The 26,894-nt window shown below is 38.1% G+C and overlaps 1 protein-coding gene across 2 annotated transcripts in view; it reads right to left on the bottom strand.

Annotated features, from left to right (window-relative positions):
• The window catches only part of CACHD1 (cache domain containing 1), a 228,276-nt gene that overhangs the window by 130,172 nt on the left and 71,210 nt on the right, over positions 1-26,894 (bottom strand). For both annotated transcript variants that reach the window (XM_033225155.1, XM_033225156.1), the window contains exon 2: positions 16,296-16,358. In XM_033225155.1, the coding sequence (XP_033081046.1) occupies positions 16,296-16,358 (63 nt within the window). The remainder of the gene's footprint in view (positions 1-16,295; positions 16,359-26,894) is intronic.

The following is a 26,894-nucleotide window of genomic DNA, read 5'->3' as shown; positions in this document are numbered from 1 at the left end:
CTCCCAAGTAGCTGGGACTACAGGCGCTCGCCACCACACCCAGCCAATTTTTTGTTTTGTATTTTTTTAGTAGAGACGAGGTTTCACCATGTTAGCCAGGATGGTCTCGATCTCCTGACCTTGTGATCCGTCCACCTCGGCCTCCCAAAGGGCTGGGATTACAGGCGTGAGGCACCGCGCCCAGCCTTGCATGTTTTAAAAAGAAATTCAAATTCAGCTTTGCATAATTTTTGCTGTAGTGTAATTGTTTGTAAATCTTTCCTTTAAAAAAAAAAAGCGATAGACCATTAAAAAAAAAAAAAAAAAAGCCTCATTCCAAACAAATAAGATGAATTGCTGGGGGAAATGGAAAGACCATTAAAAAAAAAAAGCCTCATACTAGCCTTCAATATACAAAACAAATAAGATGAATTGCTAGGGGAAGGAGTGAGGAGGACAGAGCCTAGCCCCTTCCATTCTGTGGTAAGACAGGCAGTACCTTCCCCATACCTTGGGGGAAAAAAATTGAAAACATATAGTGGAGTACTGAATCTAAATACACTTGAATTTCAAGTCAGTTCTCTAACCCCCTGCTTGGGTGACCCTGGAAAGGGAATTTCTTTGTGCATAACTCTTCTTGTCAGTAAATCTGGAAGAGTTGTTTTTGAGGATTATTAATTCATGCAGCCAATTTTTGCTGAGCACCTACTACTACATGGACATAGTTTTAATAGTGCTAGGGGCACATCAAGAAATGAAACAGACAAAAATCCATGCCCTCATGGAGCTTCTATTCTATTAGGGAAAGATACATAATGAAAAACACAAATACATACCTATGTCCTACACGATAAACTGTAAGGAGATAAAACAGAGAAGGGGGTAAGAAGTAAAGAGGGATGCAATTAATAAAATTTATAAATGAGTGGTCAAGGAAGTCCTCCCTGAGAAGTATCATTTCAGCCAAGAATAAAAGGATGTAAGGGAACCAGCTAAGTGGTTATGTGAGAAAAGATTTAATCATAGTGCGTAATCAATCATATGTTCAATAAATAATGCTGATTATCATCACGGCCAGTACAATATAAACAAAGAAAACACTAAACTTGGATTAAACATCCTGTCACTGCCACATTCATTTCTGAGGCATTGAACCATTTATACTTATTACCTCTCTGAAATAGTTTACTCCCATGGAAAATTGGATAATAATACCTGCTCTTCTGATGTCATTAAGAGGATAAAATGAGAAAATATGTGTAGAAGCACAAAGAAAATCGATAAAGAAACATAAATATTAGAACAATCACGTCTCCTCTAAGGCTCTTTCAGAAATGACAGACCACCAGCCTCTTTTATTCAAAAGGAATACAATGATTTGATAAGAGGCTCAGGAAGAGGGTTTCTAACATGATAAAAATTAGCTTATTTTCTGTAGAGTCAGACCAACAACAGTGAGAGCTAAGACAGACATATTGATTTCCAATCAAGGAAACATAAACACTAAACCAGGTAAACTTGCCAGAGCTCTAGCTGGACATAACAGCCCCCTGTTTACTCTGGTCCTTGCTTGATTCATTGTAAATTCCCCATCTGGGAGGCATCAATACCTCTCAACCTTTCTTTTGCCTTCCTACAGATTTAGTGCCTTCCATTCACTCATTCAATAAACATTTAACAAGCACAATCAACACAGAGCCAAGTGTGGATCTGGGTAAGAGGGTGAACTAAACCAGGACCCAACCTGAACAAATTCCCTGGGTACAGATGAGGGAAAAGCTGGGGACAAAGAAAGAACAGAATTCATTCACCCCACCTTCCAGATTCCTGCAGCCTGGACAAGTCTGAGCCTTTAAAATACTTCGGTAGGTAAAATTGTAAACAAAATGAGAGCCCTCAGGCTACTACCATACTAGATTACACTTGGCAAGGCAACCCCAAACAAATCCAGATCTTGGAAATATGAATATTGAAGTGCCAGAGTATCTCCAATCCTTATTCAACAAATATGTATTAAATGCCTGCCTAGTGCTCAACTCTTCTGCACCTGCTCTTCCTTGTCTAACTATTGTCCCTTTTCTTCCTGTGGCTTAGTACACAATTCAAGAATGCACTCAAACTTTCCTACAGTGGAAAGTGTTTGGGAGTAGAAATACAAAAGTAATACAAATGCAAAGCTAATATAATGTCCAGTGTCTCACTTCTCAATTAGTTTTGCTTCTATTAAAAGCTTCTACTAGCTCCTTCCAGGGCCTTTCTGTGAACATTCTCTCTTGAAAATTCCCCTTTTAAAGTTTACAGATTTACAGATGTTTCCTTCTAGGCCTTACCCAAGAGGATTAAATAACAAATTAAGAATAGCAATCTTCTCTGCAGCACACCGCAGGGGAGAGAAAATGGCATCCCTCTACCCTTCTAGGTTCCTTGGCTGGGTTACAAATTAAACTGACATAAGACAGGAGAAAGACTTATGTAAATATTTAATTACATAAGTAGGCACAGGAGTCTTACAAAATAGGAGCCTCAAAGAAGGGTCAGATGATTGATGCTGATACAGCATCCCAAGTTACAGAAAGGCATCAGGGCTTGGGGCTTCTGGAGAAGGGGATGGCAACACAAGTTATGGGAGGGTGAGGGGAAGAAATGCATGGGGAATAAAGGTTGTCTTGTTATACAGATAAAAAGTCGGTAATAAAAGTTGTTTCTGAGCAGCCCTCAGAAGAGGTGATAATCTGGGCATAGGGTCAACCTCTAGTCTCCCCTCCTGTGATCCAAGTTAATCTTCCCTGGTTGATAAAATTCTCAGGGAGGGTATTCATGACAATTGAGTTCCTTTCAGAGGATCTGTCTTTAGACAGATAAGAGGAGCTCAGAGAAAAGGCTCTCTATGCAAGGGGTGCTCAGAGAAAGCCTCTGTTTGCACCTGCTGTTCCCCAAGTGCTCTCAGTTCAAAGTAATATTTTGGGGTGACATTTCATGAACTCTTTTGGTATCCTTATATTGACATTATATCACCCTTCTGTAATCTGGAAGCAGAACACAAAATACTGAATGCCTACCACAGAGCAGGCAACCACATCATCTTTTAAACAACCTTGTATCTACATTTTATAGATAAAACTGATGTAGACACTGAAAGGCTAAATACCTGTTAAAAATCAAACAGTAAATGACAGAGTCTTGCTTGGACCTTGAGTTTTCCATCTCAAAAGATGAGGCTCTTTAATTCTGTATCCCATGCTACCCTTACTGGGGCTGTCCAAAAAAGGCTAGAGAAAAGTTCCCTAACCCCTTTGGCCTTCTCTCCCTGGTATCTGAGGATACCAGCTCTAAAATTCTAAAACATCACCTTAGTTAGGACTGATGATCCACATCGGGGCACATGAAGTGCTCTCTCTTTAAGGTTCACCCTCAATTCAAAATTTCTTTAAAGAAAGAGTTATTCTGTGTTTGTAGGCCACATGTAAGTTTTTCTGCTACCGGCCATCTTTATTCTCTTATGAATAAAAGGACAGAATTTTGTGCAAGGTCTACATCTGGAAGTATATCTTGCTTTCAGGTGAATTCTAGTTCATTGCTTTGACCTTCTCCAAATTCTTTATGTCTACAGCCTTGAGTGTATACTTGAGTAAAATAATTATTTGGAGTATTAATATCTGCTAAGTATCATTTTCTTATAAAACCAAACTGCTTCTCCTTTACAATGTCCCAGCAGATATTTGGAGAAATAAAACATCAAATTTTAAACCCTTCCTGTAAAATTCTCATTATCAAATAACAACTCAGAAAAATACTCCAAAAAACTGTCTGTCAGAATATATTTTAAATACCAGAGTACCAGGGTCGGGGGAGGGTGGGCAGAAAAATTATTAAATCCTTGAACTGCATGTGTGCAAGGCAAACTCTATCTAAAGATAAAATGAGCTGAGATTTGAGCAGTTGTCTAAAAACTAGATTAGCAGTTTGAAGCCAGTCAAGTTAATTGCCTGCTAAAACAAACAAACACTCCTCACAAGAATATAACAGAATCCAGATTTTTCCACAATACCAGGATACAACCAAAAATTTTTGACATATGAAGAAAAAAGAAGTGTGATCAATTCTCAAGAAAAAAGACAGTCAACAAAGATAAACCTCAAACCATTTTTAGATGTTATAATGAGCAGACAAAATTTTAAAGCAGCTATTATAACTGTGTTCAAGAATGCAAAGATAGTATACTTGAATAAAATGAGAAATTTCACTAGAGAAATAGAATTACTAAAAAGAAACAAATGGGGCCGGGCACAGTGGCTCACTCCTGTAATCCCAGCACTTTGGGAGGCTGAGGCAGGCAGATCACAATGTCAGGAGATTGAGACCATTTTGGTCAACATGGTGAAACCCCATCTCTATTAAAATACAAAAAAAAATTAGCCTGGCCTGGTGGCACGTGCCTGTAATCCCAGCTACTTGGGAGGCCGAGGCAGGGGAATTGCTTGAATCTGGGAAGTGGAGGTTGCAGTGAGCTGAGATCATGCCACTGTACTCCAGCCTGGTGACAGAGCAAGAATCGATCTCAAAAAAAAAAAAAAAGGAAATTTTGCAGCATAAGAAGAATAAACCATCTTTATCTTTATTCAAGAGAAAAAAAATTTAAAAAGAAAAGAAAAAAAGCATTGTCTCAGGGATTTGTAGTAAAATATCAAAGATCTAGCATACCTGTAATTAGAGACATAGAAGGAGAGCAAATAATGAGATAGAAAATATATTTGGAAAAATAATGGTCCTAAAGTCCCCAAATTTGATGAAAGACACAAATTTACAGACTCAAAAAACTCAACAAACACCAAGCAGAATAAATATTTAAACCATTACGTCTAGGGAGGCGTAATCATAGTCAAATTGCTGAAAACCAGGAAACAGAGAAAAACCTCGAGAGCAGCCAGAATAATTAAATGAATAAACAAATAATATTGCATATAGGGTAACAAAAACTTTCACTGATTTGTCACCAGAAATTACGGAGTCCAGCAGACTGTGGAACATTTTTAAGGTGTTCAAAAAACAAACTATCAATTCAGAATTCTATCTAAAACAAAACATCTTTTAAGAAAAAAGGCAAAATAGAAACTTTCTTTTTTTTTTTTTTTTTTTTTTTTTTTTTTGAGACAGTGTCTTGCTCTGTTCCCCAGACTGGAGTGCAGGGGCATCATCACAGCTCACTGCAGCCTCAACCTCCTTGGCTCAACCAGTCCTCCCACCTCAGCCTCCTGAGTAGCTGGGACTACAGGCAAGTGCCACCATCTCTAGCTAATTAAAAAAAAAAAAAAAGATCGTAGACATAGGTGTCTCCCTATGTCACCTGGGCTGGTCTTGAACTCCTGGGTTCAAGTGATCCTCCCACCTCAGCTTCTCAAAGAGCTGGGATTATGGGTGTGAGCCACTGCATGTAGCCAAGAAACATTTTCTGTGTACACGAAACAATAAATAACTAAGAGAATTTTTCACTAGGGTATCTTCACTACAAGAAATATTAAAGGAACTTCAGATTCAATATCAGCTGTTATCTTTACAAAGAAACAAAGAGCATAAGAAATAGTAATTATGTGAGAATATACAATATTTTTTTCTTTTATTTTCATTAAATATGGCAATTTAGAGCAAAAACTATAACATTTTCTTGTGCAGTTTGTAATATATGCAGATATAATAGATATGATAACTAGCATAAAGGATAGTGTTAGGGAAATGAACCTATAAGTTGCAAGTGTTTTAGATTTTGTGTGAAGCTGATAGAATATTAATAGATAAAATTCAAAAGTGGGTTGCGAAGGAGGAGCCAACAAAAGAAAAAAATAAATATTAACTTATTAAACATTTCCCCTAAATATTCCTAATAAAAAAATCAGAAATTTTCAGAATAGATTAAAAAAAAAACAAGTCTCAACTACATGCTATTTATAATTGAAAGTAAATGCTTCTGAAAAGACACACCATATAAACAGTAAGTATATAAAGGATGCAGTTGCTATATCAATATTGAGTAAAATAGACTTTAAGGAGAGAATAATATTACCAGAGAATAACATTTCATAATGTTTTAATTCACAACTCATCAGGAAGACATAATCTTAAATGTGTATATAAAAACATATCAGGCAGAAATGAACAGAATTAAACGGAAAAAATACTATTTCACCATTACAGCTGAAGATTTTAACACCCCTTTCAACAAATGATAGAAAATAAAAATCAAACAAAATAAAAATCAGCCCAAAATAAATGATTTGAACAACATTATCAACCACCTTAATACATAAAGAACACCTAAAAACTGCAGAACACATGTTCTTTACAAGTTCACTTGGTATATCCACCAAGACTGATCATACGTAGAGTCATAAAACCCAGGTCTCAATTAATTAAAAAGGATTGAAATCAAACAGAGTATGTTCTCTGACCATAATGGAATTACATTAGAAATCAATAACAATAAGATATCTAAAGACCCCAATGTTTTGAAAATCGAACAAAATACCTAAAAATCCATGGGTCAAAATTTAAAAATCACAAGAGATATCGGAAAATATTTAAAACTGAAAGATGACAGAAATATATCATGTCAAACTTTGAGGTATATAAAGTGTACTAAGAGAAATGTTTATAGCTTTAAATGCATCTATTTGAAAAAAAGAAAAGTATAAAAATCAGTGATCTAATGTTCCAACCTAGAACACTAGAAAAAGGACAAAACCTAAAGTACAAGGAAGGAAGCAATGAGAACATAAATTTGTGAAATAGAAAACAAGAAAAAATTAAGGAAACCAAATTCATTTTTTGAAAAAATGAGTCATCACTAATATTTTACCATTCATTCTATCTCTGATTTTGTCTGTCTAGCTAAAAGTTGACCATTTTATTGATCTTTTCAAAGAACTAGCCAGCATTTGGTTTTATTGACCTGGCTCTATTGCTCTTCTTCTGACTGATAGATATTAAAAAGATACAGAATATTACAAATACTTTTATGCCAACTAATTTGACAGCTTAGATGACAATAGCAAATTTCTTTTTAAAAAAATCAACTTACCAAAATTGACACAATATGAAACAGAAGATCTAAAAAAACAAGGAAACAAAAACAAAATAAGAAACCCTATCTATATCTATTAAAGAAACTGGATGCTCAAAAACCTGCTTGCAGAAAAAATATCAGGTCCAGATGGTGCTCTGTTGAATTCTATCAAACATTACAGGAAGAAATGACACCTTTCCTTCAGAAAGTTAAGGAGGAAGGAATACTTCTACACTTTTTTTTTTTTTTAATTTTAGATTTGGGTGTACATGTGAAGGTTTGTTCATAGAGAAACACATGTCATGGGGGTTTGTTGTACATACTATTATATTACTCAAGTATTAAGCTCAGTACCCAGTAGTTATCCTTTCTGCTCCTCTCCCTCCTCCTACCCTCCCCTGTCAAGCAAACCCCAGTGTCTGTTGTTTCCTTCTTTGTGTTTATGAGTTCTCATCATTTAGCTCCCACTTGCTTATAAGTGAGAACATGCACTATTTGGTTTGCTGTTCCTGTGTTAGTCTGCTAAGGGTAATAGCCTTCAGCTCCATCCATGTTTCTGCAAAAGACATGATCTTGTTTTATGGTTGCATAATATTCCATGGTGTATATATACCACAATTTCTTTATCCAGTTTATCATTGGTGGGCATTTAGGTAGATTCCAAGTCTTTGCTATCGTGAACAGTGTGGCAATGAACATTTGCACACCTGTGTCTTTATGGTAGAATGCTTATATTCCTCTGGGTATATACTCAATAATGGGATTGCTGGATCGAATGACAGTTCGACTTTTAGCTCTTTGAGGAATCGCCATACTGCTTTCCACAATGGTTGAACTAATTTACACTCCCACCAACAGTGTATGGGTGTTCCCTTTTCTTTGCAACCTGCCAGCATCTGTTAATTTTTGACTTTTTTGATAATAGCCATTCTGACTGGTGTGAGATGGTATCTCATTGTGGTTTTGATTTGCATTTCTCTAATGATCAGTAATATTGAGCTTTTCTTCATATGCTTTTTGGGCACATGTATGTTTTCTTTTGAGAAGAGTCTGTTCATGTCCTTTGCCCACTTTTTAATGGGGTTGTTTTTCTCTTGTACATTTGTTTAAGTTCCTTATAGATGCTGGATGTTACACCTTTGTCAGATGTATAGTCTGCAAAAATTTTATCCCATTCTGTAGGTTGCCTATTTACTCTGTTGATAGCTTCTTTGGCTGTGCAGAGGCTTACCTTCAATCCCATTTGTCAATTTTTGCTTTTGTTGAAATTGCTCTTGGTGTCTTTGTTGTGAAATCTTTGCCTGTTCCAATGTCCAGGATGGTTATTGCCTAGCTTGTCTGCCAGAATTTTCATAGCCAAACTAGTTTTATCAAGTCAGTACCTAAATCCAAAAAGTGATAAGCGACATGGGAAAAAAGGAAATATGGAACAAGGAAAAGGAAAATCAGGAGCATGGAAGCAGTGTGGGCTGCAGTTTTGAAAATGGTGCTCATCTCACTGAGAAGGTGACATGGGAGAACAGACTTGAAGGAGGTGAAGGCCCATGGGGATCTTTGTCTGAACAGCACCTTGTGCAAAGGAATGTGCCTGGAAAGGCAAGGAGGCAAGCGTGCTATTCCAAAGACCCAAGTTAAGAAGATTTATCAAGGAAGATGAAAAGGATCAACCGTTCAACACTAATGTTAGCTATTTAAATGAGGAATTAGCAAAGTAGCGGTCTTTGGTGATCTTAAAGACAGCAGTTTTGTGGGACAGGTAGGACTAAAGTAGGCTTAAGAGAAAATGGCAGAGGGCCAGGCGCGGAGACTCACACCTGTAATCCCAGCACTTTGGGAGGCCGAGGTGGGTGGATCACGAGGTCAGGAGCTCGAGACAAGCCTGGCCAACATGGTGAAACCCTGTCTCTACTAAAAACACAAAAATTAGCTGGGCGTGGAGGCACGTGCCTGTAATCCTAGCTACTCGGGAGGTTGAGGCAGAATTGCTTGAACCTGGGAGGTGGAGGTTGCAGTGAGCCGAGATCGCCACATTGCGCTCCAGGCTGGGTGACAGGGAGAAGCTGTTAAAATTTAAAAAAAAAAGAAAAAGAAAATGGCAGAACTGGATCTAATGAGTGTGGACACCTCTTTTGATGGGCTGTGACTTAAAGGGAAACAAAGAAATTAGACAGCAGTTGGAGAGGAAAGTCGGGTCAAGAAAAGGGTCTTTTGTTTAATATAGGTGAAATGTGTTTACATGGTGATGGATACGATCCAAAAGAGATCAAAAACCACAGAAGAGCAGGGAGAACTGCTAAAGGAATGCCCTTGACCAGATGTCAGGTGCGTCTCCTGTATAAGGAGTTCTCTCAGTTCTCTCTGACCCATTTCAAAGGAATTCTGAAATCCTCTAAAACCATCACTGCCATCAATTCAATAGTTTCTGAAACACTATGAAAATGTTTCCCATTTCATTGAGTAAATTATTAATATAAATAATTACTAGAGCATTTGAGAAAAAGTTAGAGTGAGCTCTTGAAACAAGTCCAAGGTGGCTCTGATCCATTTAATGATCCAATCAAGCACCCCAAGAACCTCCTTCTCCTTTTGCTGCTTCTTTGTGTTTTACGGACCATATCTGGCCACCTTCTGAGGCACTTGCTCAAAAATTTATTTTTCTTGATTCAGATTCAACTTTGCATAATACCTTACGCAAACACACAATTTCTTTTCTTTTTTTGAAACGGAGTCTCGCTCTGTCGCCCGGGCTGGAGTGCAGTGGCGTGATCTCCGCTCACTGCAAGCTCCTCCTCCCGGGTTCACGCCATTCTCCTGCCTCAGCCTCCTGAGTAGCTGGGACTACAGGTGCCCACTACTACGCCCAGCTACTTTTTTGTACTTTTAGTAGAGACAGAGTTTCACCGTGTTAGCCAGGATGGTCTCGAATCTCCTGACCTTGTAATCCGCCCACTTCGGCCTCCCAAAGTGCTGGGATTACAGGCATGAGCCACCGCGCCCGGCCAATTTCTTAAAGTATTCAAAAATGAAGTCTATAAGAGGTGTTCCACACAAGAACGTGGGCGTGGAATTTTAATTTTTCCAAGGCTGTTGCCATAGTTTCTTTGGCAGCAAAACTACATATAGTGAACTAATTAAGGATTTAAAATACATTGTTAGACAATTTAGACCCACAATCTCTGAAGGTTAGTTTAAAAGAAATAATGAGTAAAAGCAAGGAAAAATGTATACCCAAGAGTAAAAATATCACAAAATGTATTTTATTGGTGTTAATTTCTTTGCTCCCCTAACCAGAAGATATTAACAACATGTTAGATTTCCTGCCAAGTTAGATAGTATGCACAAGAAAGATCCAACTCTCAACAAGATTTGATTAGTAAAGAGGGAGGGCAAGAACCCATGGGGACCTAATTTTCATTAACCCAAAGGAGAAACAATGGATAGAAAATGCAAGCCAGAATTCTAGATAGTACAAAATATACAAAACCAAGCATAAAGAAACGGTTCCCTTTCACCTAAAGGTTGTGAGCTAAAAGCACACAGGTCAATAATCCGCTTTGAATAACTAATCTATTTTTAGTTTATCAAACAAATCCTGTAAGTGGTTACAATTATTATTATAACTATTAAGAAGTGGGGAAACTGGTGAATCCCTGTTAGGAAGACTGAGTCCTCAAACAAGGTGAAAGCAGGAAATCTAGGAGGTAAGCCCATGTCACACCCTGCTTTCTTCCTGAGAATGTGGGCATAATCTGGAGACCTTGAGCTTCTACTTTGATGCACCAGATATAGGAGCACCAGATATAGGAGACAGAGCACCAGATATAGGAGATAAACCAGAGCACAGAGCACCAGATATAGGAGATAAACCTCAGGGTTTGGCCAAGATGGGAAACCAAGGAATCTAAATGCGGGGGTGGTACCCAACCAGATTTCAAAACTCGTTATAAAACTAGTCACTAAGGTAATGTGGTACTGGCACAAGGATAGATAGACTAATGGAACCAAATCAAATTCATACATATCCAAAAACGCAACTGACAGAAAACACACTGAAAACAAATGAAGAAAGTACAGATTGTTCCACAGAGATAGAGTATTTGAAAACACATATGGGGGAAGAAAAGGAAATTGGATACCTACTTTGCATCCAATACCAAAATCAATTCCAGGTGGATAGAATACTTAAATGAGGCCAGGCGGGGTGACTCACGCCTGTAATCCCAGGACTTTGGGAGACCAAGGCAGACAGATCACCTGAAGTCAGTAGTTCGAGACCAGCCGAGTCAACATGGCGAAACCCCAATTCTACTAAAACTACAAAAATTAGCCGGGCTTGGTGGTGGGCTCCTGTAGTCCTGGCTACTCGGGAGGCTAAGGGCAGAAGAATCCCTTGAATCCAGGAGGTGGAGGCTGCAGTGAGCTGAGATCATGCCACTGCACTGCAGCCTGGGTGATAGAGCAAGACTCCATCTCAAAAAAAAAAAAAAGGACTTAGGTGAGAGAGGCAGAAGTTTTAGAAGGCAGTATAGAATATCTTTATGTCTAAAGACCAATTTTTTAAAAACCTGAGTTAAAATTAAAATGTTAATTCTTTAAAAGATAAAATGAGGCCAGGTGCAGTGGCTCATGCCTGTAATCATAATACTTTGGGGAGACCAAGGATGGTGGATTACTTAAGCTCAGGAGTTCAAGACCAGCCTGGGCAACATGGAGAAACCCTCTCTCCACAAAAAACACAAAAATTAGCTGGGCATGATGGTGCCTGCCTGTGGTCCCAGCTATTTGGGAGGCTGAAGTGGGAGGAACGCTTGAGCCCCAAAGGTGGAGGCTGCAGTGAGCCATGATTGCACCAAGCACTCAAACTGGGATGACAGAGCGAAACCCCATCTCAAAACCAAACAAAACCAAACAACATAAAAACGATAAAATGAGATGAAAAGACAAAGCAAAAACTGAAATCTGCACAGCAATCTAATATGGTAACTACCAGCCACATGTAGCTATTTTATCTAAAATTTAATTATCAGTAGCTCTAGACACATTTCAGGTACTCAGTAGTCATACGTGGCTGGTAGCTACTCTTACTTGCCCTAATATGGAACATCATCATCTCAGAAAGTTCTCTTTGGACAGCACTGATCTAGAACATATACAGCATTTTTAAACTTCTAAAACAAACAACTAAAAAACTGGACAAGGAGCATTAATAGATATTTGACAGAACAAAAACACAAAAATTTACTATAAACATGCAAAAGGTGTTTCAACCTCATTTGTAATCAGAGTGAGGCAAATGCAACTCACCTGATACTCTTTCAGACAGCCCACATTTGGCAAAGGATTAAAAATCATACAGTATCAGATATTAAAGGAGATGCAGATAAGCAAGTGACCCATGACAACCACTGTGGAAGCAGTCTGTTGAACACTGACACCCAGCACTTCTACTCCAGAGAAGTGATTCTCCACCGGAGCTGAATAGTGCCCCCTTGCCCCACTATTTAGGGCATTTGTGTGTGGAGACACATATACAACACACAGTTCTGCCATCATTAAGTTGGCAGGAGGCCAGGGATAATAAAATTCCTGCAATTAAAGGAATTATTCCTTCTGTACTATGTACAGAGGTATGAACAAAAATCAAAACATTAGAACAAAATTTAAAAAATTAGCCAGATTTAGTGGAGTATGTGTAGTCCCAACTACTTGGGAAGCTGAGGCAGGAGGATTGCTTGAGCTCAGGAGTTTGAGGCTGCAATAAGCAATGATCGGGCCACTGCACTCCAGCCTGGGCAACAGAGCAAGAACCTGTCTCTTAAAAAACAAAACAACAACAAAATTAGAAACAGCCCAAACAACGTCAGCTATAAAATGGATACATAAATTGCATATAACGGAATACCATAGAAATGGAAGTAAATGACCCTTAATTACAGATGTCAACATGGGTGCTTCTAACAAATATGAAGCTGAGTGAAACTAGCAAGATATGTGAATATAAACATATGCTTAAAATTTATATAAAGAACAAAAAATAGCCAACTCAAAATTAATTTGGGGATAAATACATATAAAACAAATCAAAACAAAAAAATGCAAGGGAATTGCTAACAAAAAAATTAGGATAAGGCTACCTCTGAGAGGGAGGGAGGAAGGTACTCTCTTTGGAAGGTCATACAATGGCCTTCTAAGTTTGGTAATGCATCATTTCTTCAGCTGGGTAGTAAGTTAAGATGTTAATTTTAATATATTTCTTTATATGTATTTTACACATGTCTCCATATATTTGATAAATTTCACAATTGTTTTAAAAGCCAGCTTAATTACCTACTAGCTGGGATCCGTGGCTTTTCTGAACATTGCTAATAATAATACTGCCACCTACCTCATGGAGTTGTTCTGAAGTTCAAAGGAGATAGAAGTGTGAGTGACTGTGGTGGCGGATATTTTACAGAATAGGAAACATATGAGGTAAACATGTCCCTAAAGATTTCATTCTGGGTACTGTCCAGGATCACAGAATCCAGAGTGTCTAAACAGTTATTAAAGTCAAGAAGATACTGAGGTGTCTGTGTTCTCATTGTAGAATGAGAACTCCCATGTTCAATTCAAGCCATGGGAGAACCATCATAATGAAGTGATAGCAAACTTTTCAATAAATGTGTAAATATGAGCTTTTATTGTTACGTTGTTGTAATAACGACCATAGTACTGAAAGGATCTAGAAATCATGTCACAGAAGAAGAAATTATTTAAGACCTGTTTATACTAAAATTTAGGCTAAGCGATAATAACAGTGACACAACTGTCCTCATTTTTGGGATAAACAACAGACACAGATCTATTTGTTAAGGGTTCTTTCAGAGGATGGACCGGAGAGACTGCAGGAATTTAAAAGTCAGTACACTTCTGGTTCAATATAAAAAAGAACTTCTTGACAATCAGTCAGAGGACACACAGAATAGACTGTATGGTAATTCCCTTGCACTTGAATTATTCGGATAAAGACAGAGTTTAGCAGAGACTCCTGTATCTGATGAAAACAAGTATTTTTAAAATAAACTATGTTAAATTAAAAATACAGACAATAGGCTGGGCACAGTGGCCCATGCCTGTAATCCCAGCACTTTGGAAGGCCATGACAGGAGGATTGCTTGAGCTGAGGAGTTTGAGACCAGTCTGGGCAACATGGCAAGACCTCATCTTTACTAAAAACAACAACAACGAAAAATCAGCCAGGCATGTGGGCATGTGCCTGTAGTCCGAGGTACTTGAGAGGCTGAGATGGGAAGATCGATTGATCGCCTGGAAGATTAAGGATGCAGTGAGCTATGATCATACCACTGCACTCCAGCATGGGCGACAGAGCAAGACCCTGTCTCAAAAAATAAATAAATAAATAAAATAACAAAATCAAAATACAAATAATAAAACTTTCTGTCATATTTATTTCAAAAGTTAGCTGTCCTGCTTAATATCCATCAACTACAAATAACTTAGTTTACCTCTTGGAGCCCCAGTTTCCTCATCTGTAATAAGATATCTTTCCTTCAAGGTTATTTGGTAAAAATCAGTGTGATATATATGGAAGTTGCCTAGACTGATGTTCCATAAGTGCTCAATCAGCAGCTATAATTTCTAAAATTACTATTAAAGCCTTCTAAACTTGTTCCTAGCTAGATAAATAAAAAATGACATCAGTACAAGGGGGGGAAAAAAAAAAACTTCACATTTGAAAACAGCCTAAGAACTTGTATCTGTTACTTGAAGGAAAAGTGGCAAAACTGATATCCCTGGATCAGTTTCTTTAAAATGTTATCAAATGGCCTCTGGTCTCCCAGAAAGTTTCCTTGAACATGCTTTGTTCAAAAATCTTCGCCATAAAAAATCTCTTAAATTTCACAACCACAAAGAACTTTCTAGTTTGCTGAAATAAAAATAAGACAGGAATTATGAAGATAAGTCTTAGCACAGCAAACTACATCATATTTACTACAATAAATAAATACTCAGGCCATCAGCTTTTAAAAATATCTAAAGCTAAGAAAAAGAATATACATATACATGACTATTTATATCTTCTGTATTTAACCTGCAGAAACCCAATCTTTAAAAAGTCAATGTCTGTAAACAGGAAATGCTGCACTTCAAGATTAAACCACAGTAATTTATTATAAGTAAATAAGCATCCTACAAACAACTTCACTATAAGGACACTTGCAAATCTTTTCTTCTTATATAGTACTTTTTAAGTTCAGATCAAGTCAAGCTGTTCTCCACGAACATAATAATGGTGGAATCTCAGAGAGTTTAAAATCGTATGCAGTTTACTATAGTTATCTTTCTATTTTGTGGAAGCACTCTGCTACGCTCTGGTTTTTAGCTGGGTTCTGTTTTTTACTTGAGTTTCAAAACTAGCTTCAAATTACTAGTTGATGGTGTTGATGGTCATATACTGTAACGAAGTTGGTGGATTCGCTGAAATTAAAACCAACTCCTATTTACCACCCTTCTTTTCAAGCACAGATCAATTATTTACGATCAGGTTCACCAACACTATGTTTTAGGAGGCAGTCCATCTGAAGCCAGCTATAAATAAAGTAAATAGAATCTGACCTCAAAACTTCTTGACTCCACAGAGAACTGAAAGAAGATGGGAGGGGAGAAGCAAAGGAAGAAACAAAAAAAAAAAAAAAAAGAGGAAAGAAAAAGAATGGAACAAAAGAAGCCAACATCCAATGAGCTGCTTCTATGCCAGAATTACAATTTCACTTCATTCTTCGTCAATTTGTCATCATTTAATTATCACAACCCCATAAGGCAATATTATGTTCCTCTTATTTAAGATTGAGAAACTGCAGCTCAAAAAGACTAAATTGCTTACTGGGGCCACAAAGTAAGGAGGAAAACCAGAATTTGACGTGGGGTCTGTCTGATTCCAAAGCCTGGGCACTTATTTTCTACATCAGAAAAAATATTTTCAATGTTTTTAGATGCGAGTTGTTTAGGAATTTTTGAAACAAAAAGGAATTAAATAGTTCCAAATTATATAGCGCAGATAGCAGAAAACCATGCACATAAGTTTTTAATCGCCTCTAAGAATCCAAAGTGTAAGGCTGTCACCATTATGCATGAGATGCACGTGAAATTATAGAGAAAGAACAGGAAACCTCAAGTGCAGATTGCCTGTAAAGAGTGATGAAGCCACATCTAAAAGCAAGACAAAGACTGGGAGTGTCAAGTACTCATAGCCTCTTACCTGCTGTACTTCACTTTCTCCATTTGAGATCTTCTCAGTGTAAACAAAGGAGTTGAATATCCGCTGCAATGAAAAGAAAATGAACATGAGATTTCTAAATAAGTCATGTTCTATATGAGTGTGTATGTGAATAATTTGTTTACAACAAATAGAATCTAGTAGAAAAATTTTTTTAAATTAAAATGCAGTAATTTTACAGACAGAAACCCAAGTATCAGCCAAAGTCAATCACACTTATGTAAGCAATACCCAGGCACCTCTGTAGTGAAATAAACCAGGTGTTACACTGTATTTTTCATTTTCAAAAATACATTTAATTATAGATTTCCGGAGTCCATGCCATTTTATCCAACTGGTATAATCTTGACAAAGTGGTGTTTCTCATTTAAATCCTGCACTCCCTGAATGCTGTAATTGTTTACAGACTCTAACATCTAATGCAATAAAGCTCTTTGAAAGGGATTCTTTCCATATTCTCTCATGTCCCTGTTCAGTCCCTACCCAATATTATCTATCACCTTCGTTACTCAAGCACCCCCTCGGGAGAGTAACATAATAGGGCTTGCCAAATATGTGTGGACTTAAGAGAAGATCCAGTTCTTACATGCCAGGAAATATGACAGCTGTGCCAAGACATTAGGCCAAACTACAGCACACAAGCACACACATTCTTGCCCTGGTCCCTGCCTAGCTGGTACCTACTCCTCCATATATTGCCTCTATTTAAAATGTCTCTGCAGACTTATGACTTTACCAAACTGTACCGTTACTGAGTAATCACAAGAGATTAACATATAACAAACTAAAGAATGAGAATCCAAGTTATGTATCTGTTAGAGGAGAAAAAAAAAAAAAAAAGAGCAGCAGCCTCATCGTTTATCTTCAAGCTTTAAAGATAACACTGAACTCTCCAGATGAGTAAGGAGTCAGACCTGGAGATGTCAGCCAAAATTTCCTTCTTCCTTTCCATCCTGCTGCCAGGGTTTGTCAGCATCTGGGACAGCTTCCCAGATGGCCTAACACACCTGCATGGTTGTGGTACAGAAGACAAGTGAAGCCAAGTTCATCATGCAATATACATCTAAACAGACCAAATGAAGGAAGATCAAGCTGCTGGGGCTTAGAGGGAGGTTTTGGTCGGTGGGTGGAGTGCAGGGTGGAGGGAAGCAAACAAACTTGAGAAGGACTAGGATGAAATTACAGTCTGGAAAATTATAATTACAAATCATGGTGCCTCCCATCATTCTCCAATGTGCCACTCATTCATTCAACAGGTGTTTATTGTCATTTTCTTTTCTGAAAATGACTCTGCCAGTAGGAAAGTTCATTACAGGTTTCTATTCTAGTAATGTTCATAATGATATTATCATTGGCTAGTATCTACTGAATACTTACCATGGCATGGACACCATTCTAAGCACATTACATTTATTTATTTAACTCTCATAAAACACCTTTGTGATAGGCACTATTATTATCTCTACACAGATGAGGAAACTGAAACATATTTACGAAGTGCCTAGGGCAATTCAGATATTGTGCCTCATGTGTATATTTTATTTCATATTCATTTCAAAATTACTGTAGCTTTAAAGAGGAAAAACTAAGATTCTGGAAGATTAAATAACATACCCCCAAATCACTTGGCAAGGCTGGAATCTGAACCCAGGCAATGTGACTTCAGATCTGGCACTCCTAACTCTATTGTCGTATAAGGATTTGCTACCTGATTGCTTTACATACATTAAAAGATGCTGCGATCAGGAGCTAACACCTGAACATGATGCAGATCAACAATCCCTATATGTCATTTCAAAATTCAAAAGGCTCTGAAAATCAAAAGTTTTACATAACACATTTGTTAGCAAAATAGGAAATAGCCTGAACTTATTTGGCAGTAAATCCTAACTTGAACTGATGTGTATGTATAGTCCTTATTAAACCACTTGGTGTGATATTCATACATTTTGATGCAGATCTCAACCAATGTATTTGATTATGCGGCTCTGCTCTAGATCTCACTACAGGTGTTTTACATTCGGGGGCATTAGGATTCTAAATCCTGGAATAGTCATTTTGGAAGAAGCACTAAGAACCTATAGACCTCCATTCTTACAACTGCACGTTCCCAGATCCTTGGGGGACACCTCAGTCGACTACATTATAATGCTCTTAGAGGCCTGGTCAATGTCAATACCACCCATGTCCTCCAGAATACATTCTCTATTCTCATACAATTTGATTTCCAAAAACTGTTAAGTAGTGCCAACAGTACATTTTTATTAAAAGTAACATAATTCATGTAGTGACTCCAGATCTTGATAAACATAGCCAATTTCTTATTTCCTTTCTGGCAGTGATATTCCAATTGATACAGTATCTGTTCTATCTTGGCAAATGCTTCTGCCAGAGTTGATTGATGAAGGAGGCATGAACTACTCCAGATCCACCTTGCTCAAGCCAGTACCCACAAAGGGCCAAATCAGATACTTCCTTCTCCTTTTTGTTAAAACAAAGGTGAATTCCTCAGTAGTAATAAAGAATATATGCCCGGAAGGGTTCGAGAGGCTGTGTTTTATTCCCTATTTTATTCATTTATTATCTTAACAGGAGTGATTACTAATACTTTTATCTTAGTAGATCTTCTTATGACATAAGCATTTTTAAATTCTTTATATCTAATAAATGTGGGTGGGCAAAAGAAAATGTTAAAAGCAAGAAAGATGTTTTAAATGTGAGCAGTGGTGATTCTATAGACTACCTATTTTGTATAACCCTGTATTGACCCCAGAAGTGAAAGGGGATGTGGTAGGTCACAGTTTGGGGCTATCACCAAAGCAAAACATTTTTTTGCCCCTTCTCCCTCCTCAAGTGGTTGGGGTGTGAGATGGAGAAGAGCTTTAAGAACTTCAGTGAGGGCCGGGCGCGGTGGCTCAAGCCTGTAATCCCAGCACTTTGGGAGGCCGAGACGGGCAAATCATGAGGTCAGGAGATCGAGACCATACTGGCTAACACGGTGAAACCCCGTCTCTACTAAAAAATACAAAAAACTAGCCAGGCGAGGTGGCGGGCGCCTATAGTCCTAGCTACTCAGAAGGCTGAGGCAGGAGAATGGCATAAACCTGGGAGGCGGGGCTTGCAGCGAGCTGAGATCCGATCACTGCACTCCAGCCCGGGGCGACAGAGCGAGACCCTGTCTCAAAAAAAAAGAACTTTAGTGAGATGCCATTGGAAGCCAGTAGAACCTAGACAAGTAACTCATGACTTAATCAATCAGCCACAAGTGGTGCTAGGTTAAAAGTTCAGGCTTAGGCTGGGCACGGTGGCTCATGCCTATAATCCCAACACTTTGGGAGGCCGAGGTGGCTGGATCACCTGAGGTCAGGAGTTCAAGACGAGACTGGCTAACATGGTGAAACCCCGTTTCTATTAAAAATACAAAAAATTAGCCAGGCGTGGTGGCGCACGCCTGTAATCCCAGCTACTTGGGAGGCTGAGGCAGGAGAATCACTTGAACCTGGGAGGCGGAGGTTGCAGTGAGTCAAGATCGCACCATCGCACTCCAGCTTGGGCAACAAGAGCAAAACTCTGTCTCAAAAAAACAAACAAAACAACAACAAAAAAGTTCAGGCTTATGTGTGTGCACAAGATCTCAAACTACAGGGTGAATTTTCACTATGCTTTAGGTCAATGGACAGTAATCGTCTTTCTTAAAATGCAGGGCCTGCTAAGCCCAGCTCTCAAAGGCTTAGTACTTTTATACTTTACAGTTTCACATAAATTATTGCATTTGATCTTCACAACAACTGTATGTGGCAGGCAGGGCAGGGGTCTGAAACCACATTTTACAGACTAAAAAACTACATTTCCAAAGGTAGAAAATACATCCGAGGTAAAAAGTTGAAGCATTGAGGCCTAAATCTAGGCCTTGAGTTAAAAACAGGCATTGTATTTAGCAAAGCTATTAAACAAATTCATTCATATTACCTTCTTCTTCTGCATAGCCTATCCTAATATTTGCATGTAAAAAAAATGAGCATTTGGGGATTTTTTTTCTATCCATTTTATTTTAAGCAAGATATATTGTCCAGGGTAATTAAAGAATCCCAGACAAAGGTTTTGTTTTTATTACTTTCTATTGCTATGTAAAATTATAAAAGAAATGGAGTACGGGGCTTTTTGGAGCTTTTGATTTTAATTCAAGAGCCAGGAATTCAAAGTGATACACCTAGCCGACATTTTTGTGACTTCAGGGTAAAGATTTTCCTGGTTAATAGAGGACTTGGAAAATGGAAATGCAAAGGAAAAGTTTTCCTAAAACATGAAAATGATCAGCCACTGGGCGTGGTAGTTCATGCCTGTAATCCCAGAATTATGGGAGGCTGAGACAGGTGGATCACTTAAGCTTAGGAGTTCAAGACCAGCCTGGCAAACATGGCAAAACCTCGTCTATATGAAAAAAACAAAAATTAGCCAGGTGTGATGGCACCCATGGGTAGTTCAGCTACTTAGGAGGCAGAGGTGGGAGGATCACTTGAGCCCAGGAGGCAGAGGCTGCAGTGAGCCGAGATTGTGCCACTGCACTCCAGCCTGGGTAACAGAGTCAGACCATGTCCGTCCCCACTCCCCTGCCAAAAAAAAAAAAAAAAAGTAAACGAAAAAGAAAAAAGAAAAGGAAAGAAAGAGCCATCATGACAGGCCTGATCCTTCAGTCCTCTTGGATGATTTGCCCACAGTAACAGGGTTAGGGTATAGGTAGGCAGGATGAGCATTCTGCTTTCTATTCCAATTTGTCACTTTCCTTTATCCCTGCTCCCCAGAGGGCTAAAGGAATTCCAGAAATCCGAACTCTTAATGTGAACACAACCCGAAGGGAGTCAGAAGTTAACTCTCCTCACTTTGCAAATCCCTGGAAATTAAGCTAAAGATACTGCCCAGCCCTGCCTATTACTCTTTCTTGTTCTTAAAATTCTTCGTCAAATACTAAAACTAAAAATATGTGTTATTATATAGTGAACAGATTAAAATAGGTGAGGAGTTTTAAAATGTTATTTTGAATAGAAACATTTCACAGAATCTTCTATTACATTTATTTCCACAATTAAAAGAAAACAAGAAAAAAATGTCTTATTCTTATGTGCATGGTAACTGAGCACTCTGATTTAGAGACAAAACTGACCTTTCTCTCATTAATACATGCACCTTGGAAAACTGGTAGTATCTTCTCAAGTTAATTATATGGATATTTATGACTCAGCAATTCCAATCCTTGGTATACACCTTGCAGACACATGGTTGTGTGTTCCTCAAAAGACAAGTAGAGTATAATAACGTTCACACAGCAAAACTACTCCTAATAGCACCTACCTAGAATACTCAAATGCCAATCAGCAACAGAAAATTAAACTGTGGTGAATTTGCATAACAGAATATTCAGTGATGAGAATGAAAAATGACTACAACATGCATCAACATGATGAATCTCACAAACATGATACTGAGTGAAAGATGCCAGACACTAGCATACAAAGTGTATAATTCCATTTATATAAAGTTCAAAACCAGGCAAAACTAATATAGCCTGTTAAAAGTCAGGATAGTAGTTATTCTTTGTGGGAGAATTAACAGAATAGGGCATAAAAGGGGCTTCCGGGATGCTGAAATTTTCTGTTTCTTGATGTGGTTGGCTGCTGGTTACTGGATATGTTCACTTTTGTGAGAATTCATCAAGATGTACACTTAAAAGACTGCATTCTTCTGTATGCTATGCTTCAATAAATTTACTTTAAACATACATTCTAGGTAGTCTCTCTAAAACATACTCTACTCAAATGTTTTTGTAAATACACAAATATTTTATGTATTTTTAAAATTATGTATGCATTCTTTAAAAGGAAGGGCAAGACTCTATTAACTGGGCTATTATAAAAACTCAAAGAAAAATCTAAACCCCAATCCACCATCCAGATAAACTGGGGCTATGCTAACTGAAGAGTCACCTAGCAATTCACAGATAAGGTCTCCTGAGCCTTCCCCGAGGCTACATCTTAATTGCTCCCTCAAACTTTAAGTATATATAACATTGCTTAGTTCTCCAGCTTCCTATCTTAACAGTACCGTACAAATCTGAATTTTCAGCAAGAAAAGTGGTATCTTTACTGAGTTTCATCCAACCTAGATGTTCTAAAGGTATGTTACATTATTAAATCAAATCTCTTTACATATTCCTTTCTTTTATTCCCTAAGCACTGCCTCCCCGCTCCCTCCCCAAAAGAGCAGGTTCAACACAAATGAAGTTAAAAATTAGAGTCACATAATAACAACTGAATACAATTCCCCCTACCTCTACTCCGAGGGGAAGAAAAAAAAAAAAAAGACAAACATCCTTGTGTGTGTGTGTGTGTGTGTGTATGTGCATGGGTAGCCTGCTTTCCCCACCTTGTACTGACTGCACCTTAGTCCTTCCCTCTCTCCATCCACTGTCCTACCCTCTCAACCCATCATCTCCTCCCTTCCCAAATCTCCCAAATTAATTGAGCCTGCTTGACAGATGGCAAGACAATTCCACTTTGCTGGAGCAAGGACAATTACATGTGTGTTTAGTAAGATAGTCAGTCCAGACAGTTGGCCCAACTTTCACGCCACCAACAACTCTGCCAAATTTTAACTAGATATTGAAATGAATGCTACAGCAGAATACCACAGCAAAGAAATAAATACCTTTGCAAGCCTAATGAGATTCTGTGGGTCTCCCTCCCTGATATTTGCTAAGAAATGTGGACTGAGTTTTTATTCAAAAGCTTATTCTCTTGCTATTTATGGGTCTCTGTGCAAGCACATATGGCTGACAGTTCAGTAATGGCTTCATTCAGCTCTGGATCTGTTCCCATGATTCCAGGCATTGTGGTTAAAGGGGAGGAAAATATAGATCACCACTGTTATCGCAAGAAGTTGACTAACACTAACCACTAAAAGACAAAATGCTGTCATTTAAACAAATTTTTTTAAAAAATCACAGGGCGGAGTGTGGTGACTCACGCCTGTAATCCTAGCACTTTGAGAAGCAGAGGTGGGTGGATCACATGGCTGACATGCTGAAGCCCTGTTTCTAACCAAAAAAAAAAAAAAAAAAAAAAGCACTGAAAAGGTAATTAATGAAAACTTAATTTAAGTGTTTCAAGAAATAAAATGTGTATGACTGTATTCTTCCCTAAGTACACCCTATGAATAATCTTTTACCAGGTTTAAAGGGATCCCTTCAAACCTGATTTTTACCAGACTATTTAATCTCATACTATTAAACAAATGGAAGGCCCAATAAAAATGGCATTCTCTGATGAGGCTAATTATTCTGCATCTGAGATCAAAAATCTGTTGCTATAGATCTTGGTCACTTTTAAAATTATTGTTATTATTTTAGAGACAGAGTCTTAACTGTGTTACCCAGGCTGGAGTACAGTGGCATGATCCTAGCTCACTGCAGCTTTGAATTCCTGGGCTCAAGTGATCCTCCCACCTCAGCCTCCCAAGTAGCTAGGATGTGTGCATCACCACTGCTGGCTAATTAAAAAAAAATTTTTTTTTTTTTAAAAGAAATAGGATCTCACTATGTTGCTGAGATTGGCCTCAAACTTCTAGCCTCAAGCAATCTTCCCACCTTGGCCTCCCAAAGTGCTGGGATTACAGGCATGAGCCACCATGCCTGGCCTTTGGTCAATTTTTAATCTCAGAATTTGTTCATTTTGGATACAGGTGGCTCAAGAAAATAGTTTGCCAAGATTATCAAAAAGATTACCACTAAAAAGGAAAATAGAAAGTAACCTAAGTACCCAACAACAGGAAACCAATTAAAGACTCTTCATCCAATCAAAAACATTGTGCAGCTATTAAAAGCATGTTTATATAAAAAATTTATTAATATGTGTAAAGCAGCATTTAAATATATAAATATCCTAATTGTGTGTGTGTGTTGTGTGTGTGTGTGTGTGTGTGTGTGTGTGTGTGGATGTACCATGTATCATAATGTTGCCATGTATCCCAAGGACCTGGAATGCACTCAGGTGCTTTGCAACACATTATCTCATTTAATATTTACAACAACCTTTATAACTACGTCCTCATTTTACAGATGAGGGAACTGAGGTTCTGAGAGATTAATTTGACAAAGCTGAGTATTAGTAAGTACATGGTCAAGTCTGAATACAAAGTCCATCTTACTCCTAAATTTATGTGTAATCCCCTATGCAAAGATCATCTTTAATAGAGAATAGAGTTTAATAGAGAAAACTTACATAACACCTAGAAGTTGACCAAAATAGTAACAGGGCTTGCCTGTAAATAATATATATCTAAGATATATATTTTTCCTTTCTTCCCCCACAAATCGTAAAATTGAATATATAACAGAGAAAGACAAACATTTTTCAGAGTTGTCCAACTCACAAAAGCACATACATCCAAAGTTACAACTGGACTCTACACCACCTCAAGAGCTTTCTGAGGAGAAAATAAATTCAGAGGCTTATGTTTGATGCTCACTATAAAAACTACATCTTGAATGGCACAGTAACTTGCGAGAAACCAGGGCTATTCCAGTTTATATAACAAAGGGAAATGCTTAGTTACTGAAAATCATGGCAAAGGAAGAGGCTTACATTGGGAATTTAAAACAAAATGCATCAGTGACACAATAGATGACCTTGTGCAACTCAAACTGTACCCCCAGTACAACAGATTTCCTTATTTTGTTTTAATGTTGCTATAAATAATGATAATAGCTAATGCGTATATAGTGCTTACTATCTGTCAGGCACTAAGTGCTTTACATAACTCATTTATCTCATAAACGAGAAGATGAATTCATATAGAGTGCACTAAAAATATTATAAATGTACTTCACACACCATTATGCTAGTTATCTACTATTATTCTATTTTACTACAGTTAATCTTTTAAGACTATAGTAACATTCTATTAATGATAGTTATTCTACGATAGTTGGAGGTATGGGGGGAACAAAAATACCTGTTTAGATATTTACCAATTCAACTCCCACCTCATTCTGTTTTTGTTTTCTTATCACCCAGGTGGATGGAGTGCAGTGGCATGATCACGGCTCACTGCAGACTTGACCTCCCAGTCTCCAGGGATCCTCTCGCCTCAGCCTCCTGAGTAGCTGGAATCACAGGAGTGCACCAGCACGTGTGGCTAATTTTTGTTTTTTTGTTGGTTTTGTTTTGTTTTGTTTTGTTTTTTTTGGTAGAGATAGGGTGTTGCCATGTTGTCCAGGTTGGTCTTGAACTCCTGGGCTCAAGCAATCTGCCCACCTCAGCCTCCCAAAGTGCTGGGATTACAGGTGTGAGCCACTGCTTCCAGCCCCACACCTCATTCTTAACATCCTCCCACCAATGACAATTTCCCTATTTTCTAAAGTTCTACAGCCAAGACTGTCTGTGCTACAAAGTAATATGTCCCTTATAAAACATTTGAAAATATGTAAAGAAGGGAAAAAATCTGTATCTGACTACTCCATAAAAACCAATATTGTTTACATTTTACTTTATTTCCTTCCAGTCTTTAGAATTTCTAGGTCCTAACCCTATTGCCAATCCCTTGACAACTGGCCCATGCCATGATTCCTTAACACAGTGGATTGTACACAGAAAGCATAAATAAGCATTGCGTATCCACTAACCTAGGCATTAAATTATACAGATCATTATTTTATTGTGGTTGAGTGCTCAACCAGCTAGTAGAAACAGGAAGATAGTCTTTCTCCCTAGGCTAAAAAATGTTCCCCTTCTCTCAACAATCTATTAACAAGTCTTTCCCTCTATTTTTCCTCCCCTGTCCTCTTTCAGCTCTAAGAATGTGTATGTGTGTGCGCATGTGCGGACATACACACACACGCACTCCCAGCCACTTAGATACTTCAAGTTTGCCAAAGAACTCAAATTATGAATTCCTCAGTCCGGTGGCATTTAACTTTAACACCCTACAAACCAACATGAGCTCTGAATTGTAAGAAAGCATGTGGGAGAGTCACAATTTGCTGACAAGTGTCACCTTTACAAAGGGCTGCCTATTTTGGCTCACTCCATCCCTCAAAAGAAATTACAGGGAAAAAGGGACAGCCTGAGCTCTGATTTAGCAGGGAAAATCTAAAGCAATCATCTCAGCAGGAAGAGTTTCTAGTCTTGATCACTTGATTTCCTGTTATAGCATTCAAAACCAGGCGAGCGGGTGAGTAAACATGATCCTGGAGAACAAAGGCAGGCAAACCAAGACGGAAACACTTCCCTAAATGCAATAAAGGTTCTGAAGGGTTACTGGGTTTTTGTTGTTGTTTTGGCTTTCAAAGCACATAAAAGGGAAAAAGTCAAATAAATCAGTTCCACATGTTGGAAAGAGTCTGCTGTTAGCCAATGTAACTTGACTAAAAGTAATATTCATGACAATGCACATGGCAACCTCTCAGAAATGGAAAGTAGAGTTGCCCAAACTCTTTGCAGATGGTGCCAAATTTCCACTCCCCTATTTCCACTCTCCTAACACCAAATGCCTCCACCCCTACCCCCTAGATCTCCATTAAGGCAATTT

This window comes from Trachypithecus francoisi, unplaced genomic scaffold (assembly GCF_009764315.1).
Source record: "Trachypithecus francoisi isolate TF-2019V2 unplaced genomic scaffold, Tfra_2.0 Lachesis_group12, whole genome shotgun sequence".
Lineage (NCBI taxonomy): Eukaryota > Metazoa > Chordata > Mammalia > Primates > Cercopithecidae > Trachypithecus > Trachypithecus francoisi.
This window is presented reverse-complemented; position numbering and strand designations above follow the sequence as displayed.